Source organism: Urocitellus parryii, chromosome 1, assembly GCF_045843805.1.
Source record: "Urocitellus parryii isolate mUroPar1 chromosome 1, mUroPar1.hap1, whole genome shotgun sequence".
In the NCBI taxonomy this organism is placed as follows: domain Eukaryota; kingdom Metazoa; phylum Chordata; class Mammalia; order Rodentia; family Sciuridae; genus Urocitellus; species Urocitellus parryii.
In genome coordinates this window covers 106,053,306-106,078,406 of record NC_135531.1, presented here as the reverse complement: position 1 = coordinate 106,078,406, position 25,101 = coordinate 106,053,306, and the positions used below count along the sequence as shown (strand labels likewise).

Genomic DNA, 25,101 nt, shown 5'->3' with positions numbered 1-25,101 from the left:
CATTTTGAGTTAACTTTTGTGCATGGCGAGAGAAAGGGATTCAGTTTCATTTTGTTGCATATGGATTTCCAGTTTTCCCAACACCATTTGTTGAAGATGCTATCCTTCCTCCATTGCATGCTTTTAGCCCCTTTATCAAATATAAGATAGTTGTAACTTTGTGGATTAGTCTCTGTGTCATCTATTCGATACCATTGGTCCACCCGCCTGTTTTGGTACCAGTACCATGCTGTTTTGGTCACTATTGCTCTGTAGTATAGTTTGAAATCTGGTATCGCTATACCGCCTGATTCACACTTCCTGCTTAGAATTGCTTTTGCTATTCTGGGTCTTTTATTTTTCCATATGAATTTCATGATTGCTTTATCTAATTCTTCAAGAAATGCCTTTGGGATTTTGATTGGCATTGCATTAAACCTATAGAGAACTTTTGGTAATATCGCCATTTTGATAATGTTAGTTCGGCCTATCCATGAACAGGGTATATTTTTCCATCTTCTAAGGTCTTCTTGTACTTCTCTCTTTAGGGTTCTGTAGTTTTCATTGTATAAATCTTTCACCTCTTTTGTTAGGTTGATTCCCAAGTATTTTATTTTTTTTGAGGATATTGTGAATGGAGTGTTTTTCCTCATTTCCGTTTCAGAAGTTTTGTCGCTGATATACAGAAATGCCTTTGATTTGTGCGTGTTGATTTTATATCCTGCCACTTTGCTGAATTCATTTATTAGTTCTAGTAGTTTCTTTGTAGATCCTTTTGGGTCTTCTAGGTATAGAATCATGTCATCTGCAAATAGTGATAATTTAAGTTCTTCTTTTCCTATTGTTATGCCTTTAATTTCCTTTGTCTGTCTAATTGCTCTGGCCAGTGTTTCGAGAACTATATTGAATAGAAGTGGTGATAGAGGGCATCCCTGTCTTGTTCCAGATTTTAGAGGGAATGCCTTCAACTTTTCTCCATTCAGAATGATGCTAGCCTGAGGCTTAGCATAGATAGCTTTTACAATGTCAAGGTAAGTTCCTGTTATCCCTAGTTTTTCTAATGTTTTGAACATAAAGGGGTGCTGTACTTTGTCGAATGCTTTCTCTGCGTCTATCGAGACGATCATATGGTTCTTATCTTTAAGTCTATTGATGTGGTGAATAATATTTATTGATTTACGTATATTGAACCATCCTTGCATCCCAGGGATGAATCCTACTTGATCATGGTGCACAATTTTTTTGATGTGTTTTTGTATTCGATTTGCCAGAATTTTATTGAGGATTTTTGCATCTAGGTTCATTAGAGATATTGGTCTGTAGTTTTCTTTCTTTGAGGTGTCTTTGTCTGGTTTCGGAATCAGGGTGATGTTGGCCTCATAGAATGAATTTGGAAGAGCTCCCTCTTTTTCTATTTCCTGAAATAACTTGAAAAGTATTGGTATTAATTCTTCTTTAAAGTTTTTGTAAAACTCCGCTGTATACCCATCTGGTCCTGGGCTTTTCTTGGTTGGTAGTCTTTTGATGGCTTCTTCAATTTCATCCATTGATATTGGTCTGTTCAAATTGTGTGTATCCTCCTGACTCAGTCTGGGCAAATCATATGACTTAAGAAATTTATCGATGTCTTCACTATCTTCTATTTTATTGGAATATAGGTTTTCAAAATAATTTCTAATTGTCTTCTGTATTTCTGTAGCATCTGTTGTGATATTGCCTTTTTCATCCCGTATGTTAGTAATTTGAGTTTTCTCTCTTCTTCTCTTCGTTAGCATGGCTAAAGGTCTGTCGATCTTATTTATTTTTTCGAAGAACCAACTTTTAGTTTTGTTAATTTTTTCAATAGTTTCTTTTGTTTCAATTTCATTGATTTCCGCTCTGATTTTAATTATTTCTTGCCTTCTGCTACATTTGCTGTTGTTTTGCTCTTCCTTTTCTAGGGCTTTGAGATGAAGTGTGAGCTCATTTATTTGTTGGTTTTTTCTTTTTTTGAGGAATGACCACCAGGCAATGAATTTTCCTCTTAAAACTGCTTTCATTGTGTCCCATAGATTCCGATATGTTGTGTCTGTATTTTCATTTATCTCTAAGAATTTTTTGATTTCCTCCTTTATGTCTTCTGTAACCCATTGATCATTCAGTAACATATTGTTCATTTTCCATGTGATGCAGGATTTTTCCTTCCTTCTTTTATCATTGATTTCCAGTTTCATTCCATTATGATCAGATAAAATGCATGGTATTATCTCCACCCCTTTATATTTACTGAGGGTTGCCCTATGGCATAATATATGGTCTATTTTTGAGAAGGATCCATGTGCTGCTGAGAAAAAAGTATATCCATTTGATGATGGTTGATATATTCTATATATGTCAGTTAAGTCTAGGTTATTGATTGTGGTATTGAGTTCTATAGTTTCTTTATTCAACTTTTGTTTGGAGGATCTGTCCAATGGTGAGAGAGGTGTGTTGAAGTCACCCATAATTATTGTGTTTTCGTCTATTTGATTCCTGAACTTGAGGAGAATTTGTTTTATGAATATCGCAGAGCCATTATTTGGTGCATAAATATTGATAATTGTTATGTCTTGTTGGTGAATGGTTCCTTTTAACAGTATATAGTGTCCTTCTTTATCCCTTTTGATTAACATAGTCTTGAAGTCGATTTTATTCGATATGAGGATGGCCACCCCTGCTTGCTTATGAGGACCGTGTGCGTGGTATATTTTTTCCCATCCTTTCACCTTCAGCCTGTGTATGTCTTTTCCAATCAGATGTGTCTCCTGGAGGCAGCATATTGTTGGATTTGTTTTTTTAATCCATGATACCAGCCTATGTCGCTTTATTGGAGAGTTTAAGCCATTAACATTCAGAGTTACTATTGATATATGGTTTGTACTTCCATCCATGTTTGATTATTTATCCTTTTTTAAAAAAATTTAGTTTGTTTCTCCATGATTATCTTTCCCCTCACCCTCTGTCTTTACCGAGGCACTTCCCTCTGATGGTTTTGGTTATTGTTTTTCATTTCTTCCTCGTGTAGTGTTTTGCTCAAGATGCTTTGCAATGCTGGTTTTCTGGCTGCAAATTCTTTTAACTTTTGTTTATCATGAAAGATTTTTATTTCGTTGTCATACCTGAAGCTTAATTTTGCTGGATACAGAATTCTTGGTTGGCATCCATTGTCTTTCAGTGTTTGAAATACATTGTTCCATGACCTTCTTGCTTTCAGTGTCTGTGATGAAAAATCTGTTGTTAATCTTATTGGTTTACCCCTGAATGTAATCTGTCTCTTTTCTCTTGTAGCTTTTAATATTTTCTCTTTGTTCTGTATATTGGATATCTTCATAACAATGTGTCTTGGCGTTGGTCTACTGTGATTTTGTGTGCTCGGTGTCCTGAATGCATCTTCAATTTGTATATCTGTTTCCTTTTTTATTTCTGGAAAGTTTTCTGTAATTATTTCATTCAGCAGGTTACTCATTCCCTTGGTTTGAATCTCTGTACCTTCTTCTATCCCGATGACTCGTAAATTTGGTTTTTTTATGTTATCCCATAACTCTTGAATGTTTTTCTCGTGATTTTTTACCAGCCTTTCTGAGTTGGCTAGACTCTTTTCAAGATGATATATTTTGTCTTCAGTATCTGACGTTCTGGCTTCTACTTGCTCCACTCTGTTGGTAATACTCTCATTTGAGTTTTTAATTTGGTTTATCGTTTCCTTCATTTCTAGAATTATTGTTTGATTATTTTTTATAATCTCTATCTCCTGATAAAGATGCTTAACTTCTTCTTTTATCTGTTTATGTAACTCATTCTCAATGTGTTCTTTTGCTGCTTGAATTTGCTGTCTCGTATCCTCTTTAAGGTTCCATTCCATCTGTCTAAGGTGTTCCTTGAGTTCTTTATATGAACATTTTTCCGATGACTCTAGGTCCTCCTGAATATTTAGGCTGTCCTGCATTGTTTGTACTCCTTTTCTTCCTTGCTTTTTCATGCTGCTCATGTTACTTCTTGTTCTGTTTGACTGCTGAGTTACTGTTTACTCCTATAAATTTATTTGATGCTTGGGAGGAAAGGTATTAGAAGGGAAGGGAAGAAGTCACTAAAGAGAATGAGAGTAAGCAGGTAGAATTCAAGGAAGGGAGGATAAGATAATTGAAAAGAAATGAAAAGACAAAAGAAGAAAAAAATAGGAAATAAAAAAAGAAAAAGAAAAAAAAATTATAAAAAAAGAATAAAACAAAAATTAAAATTAAAATTGGAAGAAAAAAATTTTTTTTTAAATTGTAAAAAAAAAAATTTAAAAAACAAGAAAGAAAAATGAAAATGAAAGAAAACCCCAAATCAAAATCAAAAAAAAAAAAAAGAGAAAAGAAAAAAGAAAAAAAAAAAAAACACTAATAAATGCAGTCTTAGAGTTTGATTAACTTCTCTTCCAGTAGGTGGGGCTGTGCCCACCAGGCCAAGTTTCTCCTGTCAATACGCGGGAACCAATCACTGTGCAGCAGCTCCTCCTCCCAGACTGGGCGAGTCTCCAATCCTGAGTGCCTAGGGCCTCCTCTTGTGTCTAGTCACTTCCCCACTTTTCCTCTAGCCAGGCCCCTCTCACGGGTGCCGCTCACCACAATACTGGGTACACGCCAGGTCTGCTGCTCCCGGGAGCCCTGTTTTCATGGACGATTGGGCACACTCTCCCAGATTGCCTGTCCCTCAGACCCTAAATTTGTGGAGCTTAGGGCTGAGAATCCTCAGCAAATTTTACTTGCCCTCCGGTAGCCACGCCCCCGGTAGCTGGTGCAGGAGACCTCAGCTGTCAGCTCTGGTGGGAGTGGTAGTTCCGCGCCACGGGTCCCTCGCCACCTCTAATTCCCTCGGTCTGGCTACCGCGCTCACGGGAGAGCTGGGAGGGGCCCTAACGGGAGAGCTGGGAGGGGCCCTTAAGGTTTCCCCGCTGTGTGGAGAGGGAAGGCTAGGGAATTACACACCTGTAGCCGCAGGATTCAATGAAGTTATCTCCTCCGCCGCAGTCTGATGACGTCAGTTCTCTGCCATGGTGGTATCTCTTGCATATGGCGACAGTTCGTTTCCCTTTGCCAGGTGACCAATGCAACGGGTGGGTCCTTACTGTCTCTCCCAAGCCCCGTTTGAAACCTGTGGCCACCACCTATGAAGGCTTGGTTGCCATTACCTCCGTAGGATCAGAAGGGCTGACCAGTTGTTTCAGCCGGATGGATTAGTGCTGAGTCACAGCTGTTTGTCTGCGGGAATCAGGCGAATGGGAGCTTGAATTCAGCCGATCCGGGCTCAGTGTGTGTTCTGAGAGGTCCAGATTGATCACCCCAGATCCACGTCAGCTCAGCATTGCCTAGTGATCCTGAGCAAACAGATTTAGGCTGTTTACGACTCCCTATGCCTGCACAGCTGAAGAGGTCAGAGACTTGATCTCTCCGCGCCCGCCGCCATGTTGGAATCCCGTTTTTATTATTTTTTAAATTATTTATTTATTTATTTATTTTTTATTGATTATTCAAAACATTACAAAGATTGCAGAATCACATGGGTTACACATCCACATTTTTACATAATGCCATAATAGTAACTGCTGTATTCTGCTACCTTTCCTATCCTCTACTATCCCCCCTCCGCTCCCCTCCCATCTTCTCTCTCTACCCCATCTACTCTAATTCATTTCTCTCCTTATTTTTTTCCCCATTCCCCTCACAACCTCTTATATGTAATTTTGTATAACAATGAGGGTCTCCTTCCATTTCCATGCAATTTCCCTTTTTTCTTCCTTTCCCTCCCACCTCATGACTCTATTTAATGTTAATCATTTCCTCCTGCTCTTCCTCCCTACTCTGTTCTTGGTTGCTCTCATTATATCAAAGAAGACATTTGGCATTTGTTTTTTAGGGATTGGCTAGCTTCACTTAGCATAATCTGCTCTAATGCCATCCATTTCCCTGCAAATTCCATGATTTGTCATTTTTTAGTGCTGCATAGTACTCCATTGTGTATAAATGCCACATTTTTTTTTATCCATTCATCTATTGAGGGGCATCGGGGTTGGTTCCACAGTCTAGCTATTGTGAATTGTGCTGCTATGAACATCGATGTGGCAGTATCCCTGTAGTACGCTCTTTTAAGGTCTTCAGGGAATAGTCCGAGAAGGGCAATAGCAGGGTCAAATGGTGGTTCCATTCCCAGCTTTCCCAGGAATCTCCAAACTGCTTTCCATGCTGGCCGCACCAATTTGCAGTCCCACCAGCAATGTACAAGAGTACCCTTTTCCCCACATCCTCGCCAGCACTTGTTGTTGTTTGACTTCATAATGGCTGCCAATCTTACTGGAGTGAGATGGTATCTTAGGGTGGTTTTGATTTGCATTTCTCTGACTGCTAGAGATGGTGAGCATTTTTTCATGTACTTGTTGATTGATTATATGTCCTCCTCTCAGAAGTGTCTGTTCAGGTCTTTGGCCCATTTGTTGATTGGGTTATTTGTTTTCCTATTGTTTAATTTTTTGAGTTCTTTGTATACTCTGGATATTAGGGCTCTATCTGAAGTGTGAGGAGTAAACATCTGTTCCCATGATGTAGGCTCCCTGTTTACCTCTCTTATTGTTTCTCTTGCTGAGAAAAAAACTTTTTAGTTTAAGTAAGTCCCATTTGTTGATTCTTGTTATTAACTCTTGTGCTATGGGTGTCCTATTAAGGAATTTGTAGATCGGAGCCAACCTTTTCTTCTATCAGACGCAGAGTCTCTGATTTGATATCAAGATCCTTGATCCATTTTGAGTTAACTTTTGTGAATGGCGAGAGAAGGGGATTCAGTTTTATTTTGTTGCATATGGATTTCCAGTTTTCTCACCACCATTTGTTGAAGATGCTATCCTTCCTCCGTTGCATGCTTTTAGCCCCTTTATCGAATATAAGATAGTTGTAATTTTGTGGATTGGTCTCTGTGTCCTCTATTCTATACCATTGGTCCACCTGCCTGTTTTGGTACCAGTACCATGCTGTTTTTGTTACTATTGCTCTGCAGTACAGTTTTTAATCTGGTATCACTACACCTCCTGATTCACACTTCCTGCTTAGTTTTTAGAGGGAATGCTCTCAGTTTTTCTCCAATTTGAATGATGTTGACCTGGGATTTAGCATAGATAGCTTTTATGATGTTGAGATATGTTCCTGTTATTCCTAGTTTTTCTAGTGTTTTTAATATGAAGGGGTGCTGTATTTTTTCAAATACTTTTTCTGCATCTATTAAGATGCTCATATGGTTTTTATCTTTAAGTCTATTGATGTGATGAATTATATTTATTGATTTCCACATGTTGAAACAACCTTGCATCCCTGGAATGAACCCCGCTTGATCATGGTGTACAATGTTTTGATATTCGATTTTCCAGAATTTTATTGAGATTTTTTTGCATCTATGTTACTAGATATATTGGTCTGAGGTTTTCTTTGTTTGATGTGTCTTTTCCTGGTTTGGGAATCGGGGTGATATTGGCCTCACCAAATGAGTTTGGAAGTGCTGCCTCTTTTTCTATTTCCTGAAATAAATATAAGAGTATTGGTATTAGTTCTTCTTTAAAGGTCTTGTAGAATTTGGCTGTGTATCCATTCGGTCCAGGGCTTTTCTTGGTTGGTAGGCTTCTGAAGGTGTATTCTATTTCATTCTGTGAAATTAATCTGTTTAAATTGTGTATTTTGTCCTGATTCAATTTGGACAAATCATATGACTCTACAAATTTTTCAATACCTTTGAAATTTTCTATTTTACTGGAGTACAAGTTTTCAAAAAATAATTTCTAATTATCTTCTGTATTTCTAGAATAAGAGAGGGATGCCCTCTTTCACCACTTCTGTATTTGTGAGATATGTTGTGTTTGTTGTGATATTTTCTTTTTATCTTATATGTTAGTAATTTGAGTTTTCTCTCTGCTTCCTTTTGTTAGCATGGCTAAGGGTCTATCAATTTTATTTATTTTTTAAAGAATCAACTTTTTGTTTTGTCAATTGTTTCTATTGTTTCAATTTCATTGATTTCAGCTATGATTTGAATTATTTCCTGTCTTCTACTGCTTTTGGTATAGATCTGCCTTCTTTTTCTAGGGCTTTGAAATGTAATGTTAAATCATTTATTTGTTGACTTTTTCTTCTTTTAAGGAATGAACTCCATGCAATGAACTGTCCTCTTAGAACTGCCTTCACAGTGTCCCAGAGATTTCTGTATGACTATCTGTGTTCTCATTTACCTCTAAAGTTTTTATCATCTCCTCCTTGATGTCTTCTTCCACCCATTGTTCACTCAGTAGCATATTTAGTCTCCAGGTGTTGGAGTAGCTTTTATTTCTTATTCTATCATCGATTTCTAATTTCATTCCATTATTATCTGATAGAATACAGGGTAGTATCTCTACTTTTTGATATTTGTTAAGATTTGCTTTGTGGCATAGTATATGATCTATTTTAGAGAAGGATCCATGTGCTTCTGTGAAGAAAGAGTATTCACTCCTTGATGGATGAAATATTCTATATATTTAAGGCTAAGTAATTGTTTGCTTTATTGAGTTTTATAGTTTCTTTGTTCAGCTTTTGTTTGAAAGATCTATCCAGTGGTGAAAGAAGTATGTTAAAGTCACCCAAAATTATTGTGGTCTATATGACTTTCGAACTTGAGAAGAGTTTGTTTGATAAGCATAGATGCTCCATTGTTTGGGGCATATGTACTTATAATTGTTAAGTCTTGTTGGTACATGTTTCCCTTGAGCAGTATGTAGTGCTCTTCTTTATCTCTTTTGATTAACTGTAGCCTGAAGTCTACTTTATTTATATCAAATATCTTTATATCAAAGATGGAAACCCCCGTTTGCTTCTGCAGCCCATGTGAGTGGTATGATTTTTTCCAACCTTTCACCTTTAGTCTGTGTATATCTTTTCCTGTGAGATGAGTCTCTTGGAGGCAGCATATTGTTGGGTCTTTGTTTTTTATCCAATCTGCTGGTCTATGCCTTTTGATTGGTGAGTTTAGGCCGTTAACATTCAGGGTTATTATTGAGACATGATTTGTATTCCCAGCCTTTTTTTTTTTTTTTGTATTTAATTGACATGGTTTCTCCTCTGATTAGTTTTTTTCCTTTAGTATAATGCTTCCTTCTGCTGATTCTCATCATTGTTTTTCATTTCCTCTTTGTGGAATATTTTGCCAAGAATATTCTGTAGTGCAAGCTTTCTAGTTGTAAATTCTTTTAACTTTTGTTTATCATGGAAGGTCTTTATTTCATCATCAAATCTAAAGCTTACTTTTGCTGGATAAAATATTCTTTGTTTACATCTATTTTCTTTCAGAGCTTGGTTTATGTTGTTCCATGATTTCCTGGCTTCAAGTGTCTTAGTTGAGAAAAATCTGCTGAGATATGAATTGGTCTCCCCCTAATTCCTTTCTCTTGTAGCTTTTAAGATTCTATCCTTATTCTGAATACTAGGCATATTCATTATAATGTGCCTTGGTGTATATCAGTTGCAATTTTGTACTTTTGGTGTCATGTAAGCCTCCTGTATTTGGTTTTCCAATTTGTAATTTATGCTTGGGAAATTTTCTGATATTATCTCATTGAAGATTGTACATTCCTTTTGTTTGAAAGCCTGTGCCTTCCTCTATGTCAGTAATTCTTAAGTTTGGTCTTTTGATGCTGCCCCATAATTCTTGGATGTTCTGTTCATGGTTTCTAACCTTATTCACTGTATGGTCAACTTTATTTTCCAGATTGTATTCTTTGTCTTCCTTATCTGACATTCTTTCTTCCAAGTTACTAAGTCTGTTGGTTATACTTTCTATTGAGTTTTTTATTTGGTTTAATTTTTTCTTCATTTCAAAGACTTCTGTCTGTTTTTTTTCCAGAGTCTATGTCTTTCTTGAGATAATCTTTTCTACCTATATTTGCTCTCTTATTTCTTTTTTGGAGTGATCATTTTTTTGCCTGTATTTAATCATTTAGGTCATTCTCTAATTCACAGATTATTTTAATTATGAACCTTCTGAACTCCTTCTCTGACATTTCATTGAGTTTGCTGTCCATGGGTTCTGTTATTGTAGTATCTGATTTGTTTAGGGCACTTTCCTCCCTTGTTTTTTCATGTTGTCTATGTGTCTTCCTTTCTTGCAATGTGGATCTGAGATATTACTGTTTCTACCCTATATTCTTATAGTGCCCAGGCAGATTGTCTGTACATCACCTTGATATTGGGCTTCCAGACCCTACTGGTGTCCTCAATATATGCTACTGCAACTAAAGTTGATGGCAGCAACAGCCGAGGTTAACTCGAGATAACAGTGGAAATGCCCCACTCTGGATGCATCGTCTTACAAAGATGGAGCTGAAAGAGTGGGCCTTACACTGTCTTTGGGATGCCTGCTCTGAGATGCAACTGCTTCCAGGCCCTTTCTGTTGTCAAAAGTTAGGGGCTACTGTGTGGGGAAGGCTATGGCGATGTCTGCAGTGTCCCAAGATGGAAGTGGGTTATGCTTGGGCTCCCAGGTGGGAGGGGGGTGGAGAGCTTGGAACCACCATCAGCCTGAGTCCTGTGTATTTCAGTGTGGATGGTCCTGTGCCAGAGCCTGAGCTCCAGCAAGTGTCTGCCAGTGGCGGGATGGACCTGGGCCTACTGTGAGCCTAGGTCCTGCACAGGTCCATTTCTAATTTCTTGACCATGGCATGAAGCAGAGAGAAAAAGTAAGGGACAAGGAATTTTCTTTTTTTTTTAAATGTTTTCATTAATGCATTATAGTTACATCTAGTTGGGTTGATCGTCACCCATGCATGGACTTTAATTTGTTCCATTCTAAGTGCCTTCTATTGTACTACCCTCCTCCTTCCTCTACTCTACCCATCTTTCTTCTATTTATTTACTTATTTTTTTTTATCTATGATGCTTTGTAGATACACACAGAGGTGGAATTCATGTGGTGTGTTTGCACATGAACATAGCATAATTTTTTGGAGTAAATTCTGCATTTCTTCTCCTGTCTCATCTCTCCTTCCTCCCACTCAATCTTCTACTCCACTGATCCCTCTAGGCTTACCAGATCCAACCCCTGCTTTTCCTCCAAAGACTTTGTCCTACCTTTTGCATATGAGAGAAGATGTTCAAACCTTGACTTTCTTGCACATACCATTCTTGCACATATTCCATTCTTAAACATGCAGCTACGTGATCACACCCCATTGAACCACAAGCTAAGAATTGTTTCTGGTATGCTAGTCACAGACCCAAGTAAAAGACAAAAGTGGGAAAGAATTTTCTATTCCTAAAGGAAAGAATAAGCAATGAATATAAAGTGACAACCACTTGCTTTACAACTATAAAGTTGCTATAAAGTTGCTTTACAACTTCTCTAAAATCTGAGAATAAAATGTGACAACATGTGCATAAATTGAAATTTCTCATATATATGAGAAATATATATGTATATATATTTTGTATATATATATACATATATATATATACATATATATATGTATATATATTTCTCATAATGCATTTATTAGGTGTTGATCCTGCCAAGATGAGTCTGTTCATAAACTTGTAGGAGTGTTGCCTACTAAATATTACTGTGAGTTTATATGGTTCTTTTGCCCACTCCTAGGCTTTGGTATCTCCTATGGAAGATAACATGATATCGTCTCAGCTTTTGACATTTCTATAAATAGACTCACACTACCTTCTGTGTTGTAACTTTCTTCCTTGCTCATCCCTATGAGGTTCATATGTATCTTCCACCTTGAAGCAATTGGTTTCTTTTCATTGTTCAGTAGTGGTTTATTATTTTTTGTTAAACAAATGGGCCAAAATTCAGTTATCCAACTATTTCTTATATAATAATATATAAGTATAATTATAGTAATTATTATTATAATTTGTATTGCCCTGAGGGCACCAGAGAAAGATACCAATTACTCATTTAGGTAATTCTTGTGAGAAATGACTATTCAAGTCCTTCACTCATTTTTCAATCGAGTTATCTGCTATCCATATATAGTGGCCCTTCATTTCTTTATTCTGAAAATGCATTAAAATATTGCTCCTCATTGGTATGGTTTTCATTCTGAAAGTGGCATGGTTTGATAAAGAGAAGTGTTTAATTTTTATGTAGGCAAACTTATTTTGTTTGTATTTTCTCCTTGTATTTGGCCGTGTTTAAGGAATCTTTATCATTCAAAGGTATAACTTTGATGTGCTCCTGACAGAAAGTGAAGCCAAATTCTTGTTCATTTATAATGATTAAGAAGTTGTGATCACCTGCATGATGTTAGAATGTGTGGAGCTTTCACTTCCAGTACTTAATTTATGTAATATGTTCAATATTTGTGTCAAAAGAAAATTACAATATATTTTATTTACTGAGTTATTTTGTGTATATGGAATTCTGTGATAGAAATTTTACTAATGTGATCTTCTAAGCCATTATCAATGACTCTATAGAAAGTAGGTGATATTATTATTCATTTCACAGATGAGGAAGTTGAGATTGACTGGGAGAAACTGGTTTCCTAAAATGGCAGAGCTAATAAATGGCAGAAGCCCATCCTACCTGATTTTAAGTTTATACCCCAAAGCCAAGTACCCTTTGAGATTTCATCTGTGCAGGGAACATAATTGGTTCTGTCACTACTATGAAGATTAACATTATTAACCTAACCAAGATAGAGGTACATTTGAAAATTCATTTCTTTGTTGCAGATAAAGGAAGACCTAGGTCTAAAAAAATAGCAGAGAATGGAAGAGAGAAGCGGTATTCATACAAATTACCTCAAGAATACAACATAGAGACTGTAGTGGTTGCAGATCCAGCAATGGTTTCTTATCATGGAGCAGATGCAGCCAGGAGATTCATTCTAACCATCTTAAATATGGTAGGCAAACTTTAAAGTGCGCTTGGAATTTTTTCAAGAAAACTCTAAGGAAGAAATGTGTGAGTATTTATAATGAAGTTTTTTTTTAAAAAAATTTAACTCATTCCTGTTCCTTTCTTTTATTGACATCAGTAAAAATATTGATTTGGTATCTTGGGTATACCAAAATGATTAATCTCCAAAGAGATGTCAAAATAATGATTCACATTTAATTAAAAAAAACGTTTATTGTGAATTTTCATGTGGCAAAACTCTTTCTCTTTTATTCTTTTCTCTCTTTCTTTTTATGCCTTTATTTTCCTTCTCTCTTATAAAGGTCATTTGTTGATATCAGCCGAAATGTTACAATATTTGTTTACATGCATGACCCTACCAAAAGCTCTATAAGTTAATTAGGAGGTTGCATAAAAATAGATGTTGGTAACCACTGAGCTCTTACATATGTATGTAAAATTAAATGGTTATAGTTGACAACTAAAACCTAAAATTTACTCGATAAAATGTTAGCCAGCTAAACTTACATAGCTAAATTTAGTTAACAGTTCCTGGACTGAAGAAATCTAGTTTATATCTAGGATTCTAGGGATGTATCCTACCAACTTAATCCTTTGACTTCACTGTAATTCTGTTGGGTAAACTTTCTTCAAGGAAAAACTAGCAGATCGTAATAAAGAATAGTTCTTAGGGAAAATAAACAGAAATAAAGACCAAAGGCAAATGTCCATTTTTAATTCCAGTTACTATAGAAGGCAAGGTAAGAATCATTGATTCAGGGATAAGTTTACTGTTTTTACTGTTTTTACTACCTTTACTGTCACTTGACTGTTTTTCCAGTGGGCAGGGTTTTCACACTTCAGAGAATTCTGTCCATATTCTGCTGCATCCTGAGCACTCCAGGAATGTGCTAATGACATAGCCTAATGATGTCAGTCTCTTCTATGTAGTAATTAGGCTGAAAGCATGGCTTTGGTTTGCCAGTTATATATTTTCTAATACAAATTAAATAAATGCTAAGTTTATTTTTAAATCAAACCACCATTAAAAATCATCTTATTTTCCAGCATTTTAAAATAAGATTTCTCAACCAAACTGAGACTTCCCCCATGTTTGGCCTTTAAGAAAAATCAAGATGTTTTTCAGTTTTACTTTAGGTTTTTAATTTTTATTTGTTTTTAGGTTTTTAACCTTTTCCAACACAAGAGTCTTGGTGTGCAGGTCAATCTTCGTGTGATAAAGCTTATTCTGCTCCATGAAACTCCAGTAAGAAAGTCTTGAGTTTTTATTCAATTAAGTGGGTAAGAAACTGTGTTCAGGAACTTTTAAGTAAAGGGAATGTTAGGGATATAGTTTTATTGACTTAAAATCCAGAAATATCCACTGAGTCACTTAAAGTATACATAAAACTGCCTTTTAGTGTTGCTTAATACCTCAATTTTTTTTTTCAAAAAATGGAATGTTTTTAGTTTCCAAGGATCCTGACAACAAACCTTAACTTTCCAAAATGTCACTTTAAAAAGCCATTTTAAATGACAGATTTTTTCTATTAGTTAAACATGTGCTTTAAAAGCATTTTCTTATCTGTAGTTAGTTTAAATGTACCACAGTCTGTGGCATCACTTTGGCATACTACCTAACAGACACTTCAGAAAAATGTTGTTCTTAAATTGTATAAGAAATGAGTTATTTAAGTCTAAAAGTTCCACATCTTCTAATGTTCCGTTGTACCTCTTTCCTTTTTCAGAGAAGCATTAAGCAGATTTTATAATATTGTACCTTCACAAAGTTTTAAGATTTTTTCAGCTCAGGCTAAATTAATGCTAAATGTCTTCCTGAATAGCCAGGTTCTAATTAATGTTATGGTAGCAGTCTGCTTTAGTAATTCAGGAAGTTTCCTCAGTTTTTAGTTTAGTTTTTTTTTTTTTTTTTGTATATCTAAGAAAAATCTACCTTGAAGTAAATATATATTGTGTTACAGGCAGATCTGTATATTGGGCATCATGGAGAGAAAATGCTGGAGAGTTTTTGTAAATGGCAACATGAAGAATTTGGCAAGAAGAATGACATACATTTAGAGATGTCCACAAGCTGGGGGGAAGACTTGACTTCAGTGGATGCAGCTGTGCTTATAACAAGGTAAATTTCCAAAGTCAGCTCAATCAATAGCATTCTTAATTCAGTAGCTATGCTGTTAATCCTTTAATCCCTTGAGAGAATGCTTTTATTCCAGGTTTTGTGTTCCAAAAATGTTTGGGCATAGTAATGATTTCAGTCTTCTGCCTCAATTGGTAACAACTGACTTCTGAATAGCCAAATATTGGATCGCATATTGACAAAACATTTGGTTCATTAATTTAAAAATAAATTCACCTAATTAATTTTTTTTTTAACCAAAAGGAATTTTACCATTGAGATACATCCCCAGCACTTTTTATTTTATTTTGAGACAGGGTCTCACTAAGTTACTTAGCACCTCAATTACTTGCTGAGAGTGGCCTTGAACTTGTGATCCTTTGACCTCAGTTTCCCTGGTTGCTGGGATTACAGGTGTGCATCACCACAACCAGCTTCACCTTCATTTTTAATCTCAAATACTTAGCTGTTGATAATTATAAGTTAAAACTGGTGAATTTGCATGGAACTTCAAATTTTTAAAACTATACTCTATACTTTTCCATTACCACCATATAACTTAAGTTAAATTAAACAATTTACAAATTTTCCAGCTCCATCTAAGAAAATGATTTAAATTAAGTAGTTAATTAATTATGAACTGCATTGGGAATATACTACTCACAAATATATGTAATATAGTAGTACATATATATATATATATAATATAAGAATGAGCCACAACATAATCTATATAAGTTCTTTATATTAGTAATTTCCCATGAATTTATTTTGCTGCAAGTCAGCAAAAATAAATGATTCACAATTTTAGTGATTAAAAGTGTTAGCATTTCACATCACAGAAACCATAGAGATATACTTAAATATGATTTTCTAAAATAAATCTATAGAATTCATGGTAGATTGTTAATTTATTACATTAAGATAATCCTAATTATAAGAAACTTATAAGGAAAAAAATGTCTATGCAAGAATGCATGTGGTCTTCAACTTCCAGCTATATAAGTATAACTGATACTGGACTTCTCCAATAAACAACTGGAAAATATTTATGAGGCAATAGTTTTTGGTCACTGCAGAACAAGAATGCAAGACTTCAGTCACTGAAAAAAAGGAAGATTCATTAGAGAAGCCCTACAGTTATCATTTTTGCCTGGGGACAATTTCTTAACTGTTATAGCAAGCTGCAGTCTAGGTAGATCACAATGCTCCTACTGAGAACACTAGAGATAAGAGTCCTATGCTTGGGAAGATGCCAGAACGTACATATGCACATCATTTGTGAGCACTTGGCAAGGGCAGGTATGAATGAATACATAACAGATGGAGACTCCCCCAAATCTACCATAGGGTTGCTAATATGGACTAAAGATTTTTAAAAGGTAGAATTGAGTTGATTCAGGCCGCAAAAGTGGAACAATCTTATGAGATCTTATATCACTTCTAGCATTTTTTTTCTGAGAAAACCGAAAGTCTGTGCTTCATCATACATTCCATGTCCCAGAGAAAGGCCTACTCTTATTGACCAAGCCAACCTTGAAACCTGACTCAGCACAGTTTGGAGGTTGATTTCCACCAATTTATAGGAACTTGGGAATCTTCTTGAACTTTTGAGAGATCATTCACACTAAAGAATAAACTAAAACTTGCATAAATTTAGTGTGGTGTGCTAGTAACAGAATTGCCTAATAAAACAAGAGTCAGCACTCTTCAAAGAAAGACAGCAGATTTCTGAGCATCTGTAACATACCATCCACAATGTCTAGAACATAATAAAAATCACCCAAGAAATACGAAATGTGAAGCAGGGAAAATAGTCAAGAGAAACCAATCCTGAGATAGTTTAGATGTTGAATTTATCAGAGTAATGTTGCTGTAATTAGAGTCTCAGAAGAGTGAGAATGGGTAAGAAAAAAAATCTGAAGGCATAGTAGTAGAAAAGTCTTCACATTTGTTGGGCGTGGTGGCGCATGTAAGTAATCCCAGAGGCTCAGAAGGCTGGGACTGGAGGATCACAAATCAAAGGCAGCCTTAGCAACTTAGTGAGGACCTTTCTCAAAAAAAAAAAAAAAAAAAAAAGGTGATAATAAAAGGACTGGCCCTGGGTTCAATCACCAGAACCAAAAAAAAGTCCTCCAATTAATAAAACAAGCCAAAAAAAAAAAAAAAGCATAATTGGCATATCAGATAGTAATTGCTCTATTTAGGTATCATCAGAGAAAAGAAATATATTTCATAGGGGGAACAATGTTAAGGTTGATGACTGACTTCACATCAGAAAAACAGTAGATCCAAATTATATTGTTATGTTGTATATATGCATGAATATGCAACAATGAATCCCACCATTATGTACAACAATAAAAATGGGGAAAAGAAAAAAATAGAAAAATAGTCCAAAGACAATAAAACAATATTTCTAATGTACTAAAAGGAAGAGAAAAAAAACCGTCAATGAAATGCTACCAATAAGATCTACCAATAAAATACTACCCCTGAAAGGATATCTTTTTTTAAAAAAAAAAGTATTCTACAGCTAATGTCACACTTAATGGTAAAAATTGAATGCTTTCTGCTTAAGACAGAAAGTAAGTAAGGTTAGAAGGTCCACCATTCCCATGTCTATTCACTGTTTTGTATGAAATATCACAGAAAGAAGAGGTATAAATACTGGGAATAAGGAAGAAAAATTCTCTCCACAGTTGTTATGACTCAGTACAAAGAAATTCTAAAAATATAGCAAGAAAATGCTCCAACTTATAACTGCATTTTTAAGGTCACAGGATATAAATTCAGTTTGCAAAATTCAGTTGTATTTCTATATACCAAAAAATGGGCAGTTGAAAAAACAAAACTACCCTAATTTCTGAAGTTATAAAATATTTAACAATAGCAGATTACATGCATTCCTTTAAAATGGAGACTATAGAGTTATGCTGAGAGAAATTAAAAATCTAAAGATTTTCAGAAGACTTAATATTATTAAGATGCTCATTTTCTTCAAATTAATTTGTAAATTCAAATTTATAGATTCGCTGTTATCCTGTTATAAATATGAGATATCCCCTAAAAGCTCCACTTAATGCAGAAATATTCAGAGGTAAAATGATTAGATTTTGAGAATTGTAACCTAATGAGTCCATCCTAGTTTGAGTGGACTGACTGAGTGGTAACTGTAGGCAGGTTGAGTGTGGCTAGAGGAGGAGGGTCACTGGGAGCGTTACCTGGAAGGGCGCATCTCCCCTAGGGTCCCTCTCTGCTTCCTGGTTGCCATGCCCTGACTGCTTCCCCTACCTTCCTTTCTGCTATAACATTCTGCCTCACCTTGGGACCAGAGCTGTGAAGTTGGATTTCTATGTGAAAGATCCACAGATCCCAAACCCGGAATGAATCACACGAGACACTGGCTGCAAAAAGCAGGAGACGTTTATTCTCACACAGGCGTCTGCGGGTGCACAGCAATACCTCAACCGGAGCTTCGGTGACACTGGCACACCGGGCTTTGGGGTACAGATCTTTTATAGGGTGCAGGGGGTTAGTTTCCAGCTTAGCACAGGAACAGTCATTCTATTGGTTCCTTTGAATCCAGCCGTTAGGTCACCTGGGGGGTAAACTTGTTTTTCCACCTTTACTTCTCGGAAAAACCGTATGATGGCATCTGGTCCTCTCTGTTCCTGTTTTTGCCCTGTTTGCTCAGGTTTGCTTCCCCTGTTTACTTAAATTTTCTTCTTCTTTCTCTCTGAGTTATCTACTTGGGACATCTTGTGGTATCGGGGTGCAAGACTTGAACTTCCCTGTTCTTACTTTGCAAAGCTTAGACTTCTCTATCTTTATGCAAGGCTTAGGGGGTTTTGACATGGGGGTGGGGTCAGGGAACATTTTGCACAGGACATAGGGGTTAGATTCCTTAATGTTGGGCCTGGGGCCTTAAGGATCTTCATATGGACTGATATCTCTGGAACTGTGAGCCAAAATAAATTTTTCCTCCTCTAGTTGTTCATGTCAGGTCTTTGGTCACAGTGATGAAAATCTGACTGAAACATACCAATGAAACTTTCTTCAGGCCTTTATTATTTGCAGTACTGGGGATTAAACCCAGAGCTATGTTTCTGCCAGGCATATGCTCTACTACTTAACTATATCCCTAGCCTTTTTCATTTTATTTTCAAACAGGGTATCACTGTTATTCATGCTAACCTTGAACTTGTGATCTTTCTGCTTCAGCCTTTGGAGTAGGAGAATTGCAGGCATGTGCTACCATGCCCAATGGTCTGCAGGCCTTTTTGGTAGAAATTGAAAAGCTTATTCCAGTACTTTTAATTGGAAATTCAAATGAACTGGAGGAACCAAAGCAGTATTGAAGAACAAATTCGGTGGACTTTCACCATCTGATTTCAAAACTTACCATAAAGTTTTGTTAATCAAGAAATTAGAGTTTTGAAAATTAATCATATGTATCAATGAAACAGAATAAGCAATCTGGAAGTAGACTAATGCACATGTGTTCAACTGATTTTCAATAAAGCCAGCAATATAATTCAAAACTATGAAGATAGTCTATTCCTCAAATGATATTCAAATATCTGAACCTCTGCATGACAAAACATGAATTTCAACCCCCAGTGAACATAATTTTAATATAGAATCATAAGCTTAAAGATGAAAGCTACAACTATAAAACTTTAAGTAAAACCAGAAACTGAAATCTTCATTAACAGAAGGCAATGCTTTCTTAGGATGCAAAAAAGCACAAATAGACATATTAATATCAAAATTAAAGTATTCTCCTGTCTGAAAGACTACATTTGAAAATGAAAACCAAAAAATGTGATAATTGCCATATATGTGTGTGTGTGTGTGTGTGTATGTGTGTGTGTGTGTGTGTGTGTGTGTGTATAAACAGGAACTTGTATCCAGAGCATATATATGCACATATATATGTACAAACATATGTATAAACATATAAAACTTGTAGAGTTCAGAAAAATAAAAAAGAAATGTGAATCTCCAATAAATATATGAAGAGATGCTCAGCATCACTAATAATCCGTAAAATGAAAATTAAATTTGCATTCATCCAAATGACTTCAGTTTTTAAAATTGAAAACACCCAATGATGAAGAGGATAGATATGGAATGCTCCTAAACTAGAGGGATGATTAAAAGGTTCAAGCATGTGTAATAACAGTATTTTCTTTAAAAGTTAGGCATTTGTTGGCCATATAACTCAGATCAGATTCTGGATATTTATCAAAGAAAAATAAAAACATTTATTCCTAGAGAAACTTGTAACTGAGAATTTTTGGTAGTTCTAGGTAACTTAAGTGTCTATTTACCAGTGAGTGGATATGTTGTCATATATTCATACAGTTGAACCATCTTCATCAAACTGCTGATAAACACACAGCATGAATAAGTGTTAAAACATTATGTTGAGTGAAAAAGTTAAATTAAAAACAGAGATCAGAAGGAGGATTCTATTTATATAAAGTTGTAGAACAGGCAGAATTAATCTGTGGTTTCAGATGTTGCTTTCTCTGAGTGTAGGGTAAAATTGCAAACAGGCATGCCCGAGGGAAACTTCTGCAGTGATGGAGATGCTGTATATCTTGCTTTGAATACAGGCACTTATACATTCCTCAAAATTTATCAGAATTTGTGCATTTTACGTAAATTTTACCACAATAGAGTTGATTAAAAGAAAGTACACTAGTGAATTGAAATTGGAGAGAAGGAAGACCTGCACGGATGGAGCAGAAAACTGTGGCAATATGATTTGATTCCAGAGTAGAACAAGGTCCAGATTATGCAGATGGTAAATGCCACAATAAAGAGTTTTTTTTCCTCATTTAAGAGCAACGAGAAGCCTCTCTGTATGTTTAAGCAAGACATTAACAATATTGGATTTGTGTCAAAATATGGCAATTCTGGTTGTAGTGTGGAGAATAGTCTAGCGACAGAACTTGGTTGATGTCTTCAACCATTTAGAAGGTCATTGCCCTTGTCCATCGTGAAAGATGTTCATGTAGCTTTGATTGTGACAGAGATATGAAATAGCAAAAATTAATAAAATGGGATGATTGAATAGAAATGATCTATGTTTTTGCAAATACTAGCTTTTGATCTTCAGTTCATTAATTATCCCGAGTCTCTTATTATCAATAAAATAAGGATAGTGGTACAAGATAATGAATGTAAGTTGTAACACCTATCGTGAACATTCATTATTTTTTTTTCCAAAATTAAATAATTGAATAAGATTCTGGCCAGGTGCGGTGGCTCATGCCTGTAATCCCAGCGCTCAGGAGGCAAAGACAGGAAGATTGTGAGTTCAAAACCAGCCTCAGCAAAAAGCAAGGCACTAAGCAACTCAGTGACACCCAGTCTCTAAATTAAAAGAAAAAATACAAAATAGGGCTGGGGATGTGGCTCAGTGGTCACTTGAGTTCAATCCTTGGTACCAAACAAAAAAAGATTCTGTATAAATTTTTATTAATGAGGCAGGCATAATATCATGAATATCTTTTGTTTTATTGTCATATTATTTCATTATGTTATAAATGCTTTTAATTGATAGTTTTGTCAGCCCTGGACTAGAATTCACTTTTCTTATTTATAAAATTATTTTCCTATTCTATATTATCTTGGATGCATTTGAGAATCAACATTCATTATTGAAAATAAACTAATGACTTAGAACACTTATGGAATTAACTTTTAACATATTAAACATTACCAGTCATAATTTACAAACAGGTTAAGATTAATTTAAATGAGAAAATAATTTGTGAAAATTGTGACATTTCAAAATTGTGAAATGAATAATAGTTCCTTTTTCTTCTGTTAGCTCTTTATATCCAGTGAAAATTTATTTAATAATTTACACTTTGTATTTCTGTAGACTCAGCCTTATTTGCCCTGGGATTTTCACTGTAGGCTTACTGATGAATTCAATGAAGTATTGAAACTTGAAAAGTTTTATTTGCTATACAGAATGTAAGTGTACTTTGTATGTGAAAGCTACTGCAAAGCTATTGAATTTTAAAATATTTTAAAATCGTATTTTTTTTAATTTGCATATGGACACAATATCTTTATTTTGTTTATTTACTTTTTTTATATGGTGCTGGGAATCAAACCCAGTGCCTCACAAGTGCTAGGAAAGCACTCTACCACTGAACCACAAATTGAATTTTGACTAAATAATTCATATTGGACTAACTTACTTCCCAAATTCTATTAGTTTATTAGGTATGATATTTGCTACATGATAAAGAACAAAAGAGCAGTTAAGTTACCAAATAAACTTACGTTTTAAAATGGCAGATAATTATTCTTTGTTTCTGATTAATTCAGCTATTACTTGATTTTATTTTTTCAGCATTCAGTAAATTGATGGATAGAAACGTAATGAGAAAATAAATGAGTGCCCATGATAACTTCCTACAAAAAGGGACAGCAAAATAAAAGGCAGAAATTTGAGTTAGGAAGTATTTCAAATTCAAAGGAAGATTAAAATGTGAATGGAAAGTAGCAAGACCCACAAGGTATAAAAGCAACGTTTTTAATCCTAGTTAGTCTGATATAAATTGTGTTACCTAGACAAGTTGTTTGGCCTCACTGATCTTTAGTTTATCCTCTGAGAAATGGGTATAATATCTCTTCCACACAGGATGTCAGATTCACTAGATATGATGGACTTAAAAAAAACTAACACTGTGCTTGACTCATAGTAAGCATTCAATTTCAATAGCTACTATTATTTTTGATACATTAAAGAACAGGGAACAGGATGGACAGAGGCAGGATGTACAAGAAAATACAGCATAGACATGTGTGAAGACTTTCCGATTTTACTCTGTATCTCTATACTGGTTTTCCTTTAATCCCATGCCTATGTGTGGAGTAAAGAATGATTTCAATATATTACACTAACTATTAGAATTCACAGTCAGTTTCAGTGATTGATGACCTCCAGGGATTTATTTTTTTCAAAGAATGTAATTATTCTACACTTTATTTTCTGGAGAAATCATTCATTTTATCAGCTTTTCAGTAAACAGTTTCTATTGTGTATTTCCTGGAGGAAAAAAAGAACCACAGGAAATAACTGTGCATTTTAAAGGATAAGAGTCGCTTTTCCCCCTGGAGAGTTTTCAACACATTCTCTGTACTGCACAGCAAAGACTTTTTCTGAGAATTCATTGAGTTTGCTTTATGTGCATTGCATTGGATACTGTTCCACTTAATAGTCTCTATTTAACTTTATACTGATAAAAATATGATATAATTTTCATACCTAATTATGTAAAATACAATATTAAATACTTAATTTTTTTTTTGGGGGGGGGGGGTTGCACCAGGGATTGAACTCAACGGGGACTCAATTTCTGAGCCACATCCCGGGCCCTATTTTGTATTTTATTTAGAGACAGGTTCTCACTGAGTTGCTTAGGGCCTTGCTGTTGCTGAGGCTGGCTTTGAACTAGTGATCCTCCTGCTTAGCTTCCTGAGCCACTGGGAGTGCAGGCATGAGCCACCACACTCAGTGAAATTAAATAATTTTCAAAAGGAAAAACAAGTTTATAGTTTTTTAAAATAATGTCTATACTAGTTCTTTTTCTGCAGGATTATCAGCAAAATAAAACCTAAATTACTTTCAGAGTATTTAATGAGTCACTAAAACTTAATTCCTTTATTTTATTTTCACAGATCTCTAGATTGTTTTTTTTTTTTTTTTTTTTTGGTGCTGGTGATTGAACCCAGGGCCTTGTACATGCAAGGCAAACACTCTACCACTCTACCAACCGAGCTATATCTCCAACCCCTCTATATTCTTTTTATTTAAATTATTTTGTTAATAAAATTGTTAAAATCTATCCAAAAATAACATGCATTTTTTTTCTTTTCTTTTTTTTTTTTTTTTAATGGACGAGGTCTCCTTAACGAAATTTCAGAGTGACAAGATAGATTTAGAAAGCTCATGTGATTGAATACAAGCCATTTTAACCAGTTTATTTTGGGTTATTCTAATTAGGAATCCAGCTTACATCAAAATTTACTTTGTTTATGGCTTTGAGCTTTTTTCTTAATCATGTTAACAAATTTTAAACTTTGCTTCACTATCAAAAAAGTTATTTATGATTTGCTTCTAGAAAAATGACAAAGTATGTTACTTTAATGAACATTACTACAATTTTCAGTGAACACATAGACCTTACTTTTGCATTGTTAATTTAAATATTGTATGTCACATTTATTTTGTAGAAAACATTTCATAAATACATATTTTATAGTGTTAAATATATTGCTTAAAAAATTGATAGTGCCATTAGCAATATCTATGACTAATTATGAGCCCATAAAGTATCACATGCATAACTTGAATTTCTAATTTGATTGACCACCATTTTAATATAGAGAATTTAGAAATTTTAGAATGTATGAAACATATATGGATTCTATATATTTATTTCTAGATTGATGAATGGAATCTCTTTTCCTTTTTTATAGTAGTAGATTTGGGAAATATGTCTTCCTGGACTGTATAAGAGAATAATCATAATTTGAGAACTAAATTATATTTTTCTTTTCTTACTACAAATTTGATATACTTATTATGGAAATTTGACAAATACAAGAATAAAGATAAATATTAGCCTATTACCTCACAACCTAGGAAGAAATATGTTAAATTTTTTAGTATATTTCTTGTTTTATTACCTAAAAAGCACATATTTCAAGTAATTAGTATTTATAGGAAAGATTTTTTTCTCCCTGCCAATACTATGATGTTTGTTTCATTTTTATTTATATTTTTCTCTTCAATGTTCTAAAAATTAAGAAAAAAAAAACCTTTGAAACTCCTCTTAAAATTGTAAGCTTATTTTTTTATATGAGAAAGCTTAAAAAAACCAACATTCTTAACTAACTAATCTTCATCATTACCTCCTTTGTTGGTAGCCTTCCCTAGCTGTACAGAGGTATTCTTAAAAAAAGACAAGAAAAAAAAAAAAAAGCAATGTGATGTATTTCACATGTACAAGAAACAAAAAATTATGTAAAAA

General features: G+C 34.8%; 1 protein-coding gene across 2 annotated transcripts in view; it reads left to right on the top strand.

Moving 5' to 3' along the window:
* Adamts19 (ADAM metallopeptidase with thrombospondin type 1 motif 19) overlaps nucleotides 1–25,101 on the top strand; it is a 264,305-nt gene that overhangs the window by 53,087 nt on the left and 186,117 nt on the right. Inside the window, exons 4-6 of one of the 2 annotated variants that reach the window (XM_026408506.2) lie at nucleotides 12,732–12,904; nucleotides 14,081–14,164; nucleotides 14,880–15,037. In XM_026408506.2, the coding sequence (XP_026264291.2) occupies nucleotides 12,732–12,904; nucleotides 14,081–14,164; nucleotides 14,880–15,037 (415 nt within the window). The remainder of the gene's footprint in view (nucleotides 1–12,731; nucleotides 12,905–14,080; nucleotides 14,165–14,879; nucleotides 15,038–25,101) is intronic. The other variant, XM_026408507.2, reaches the window with a different exon arrangement.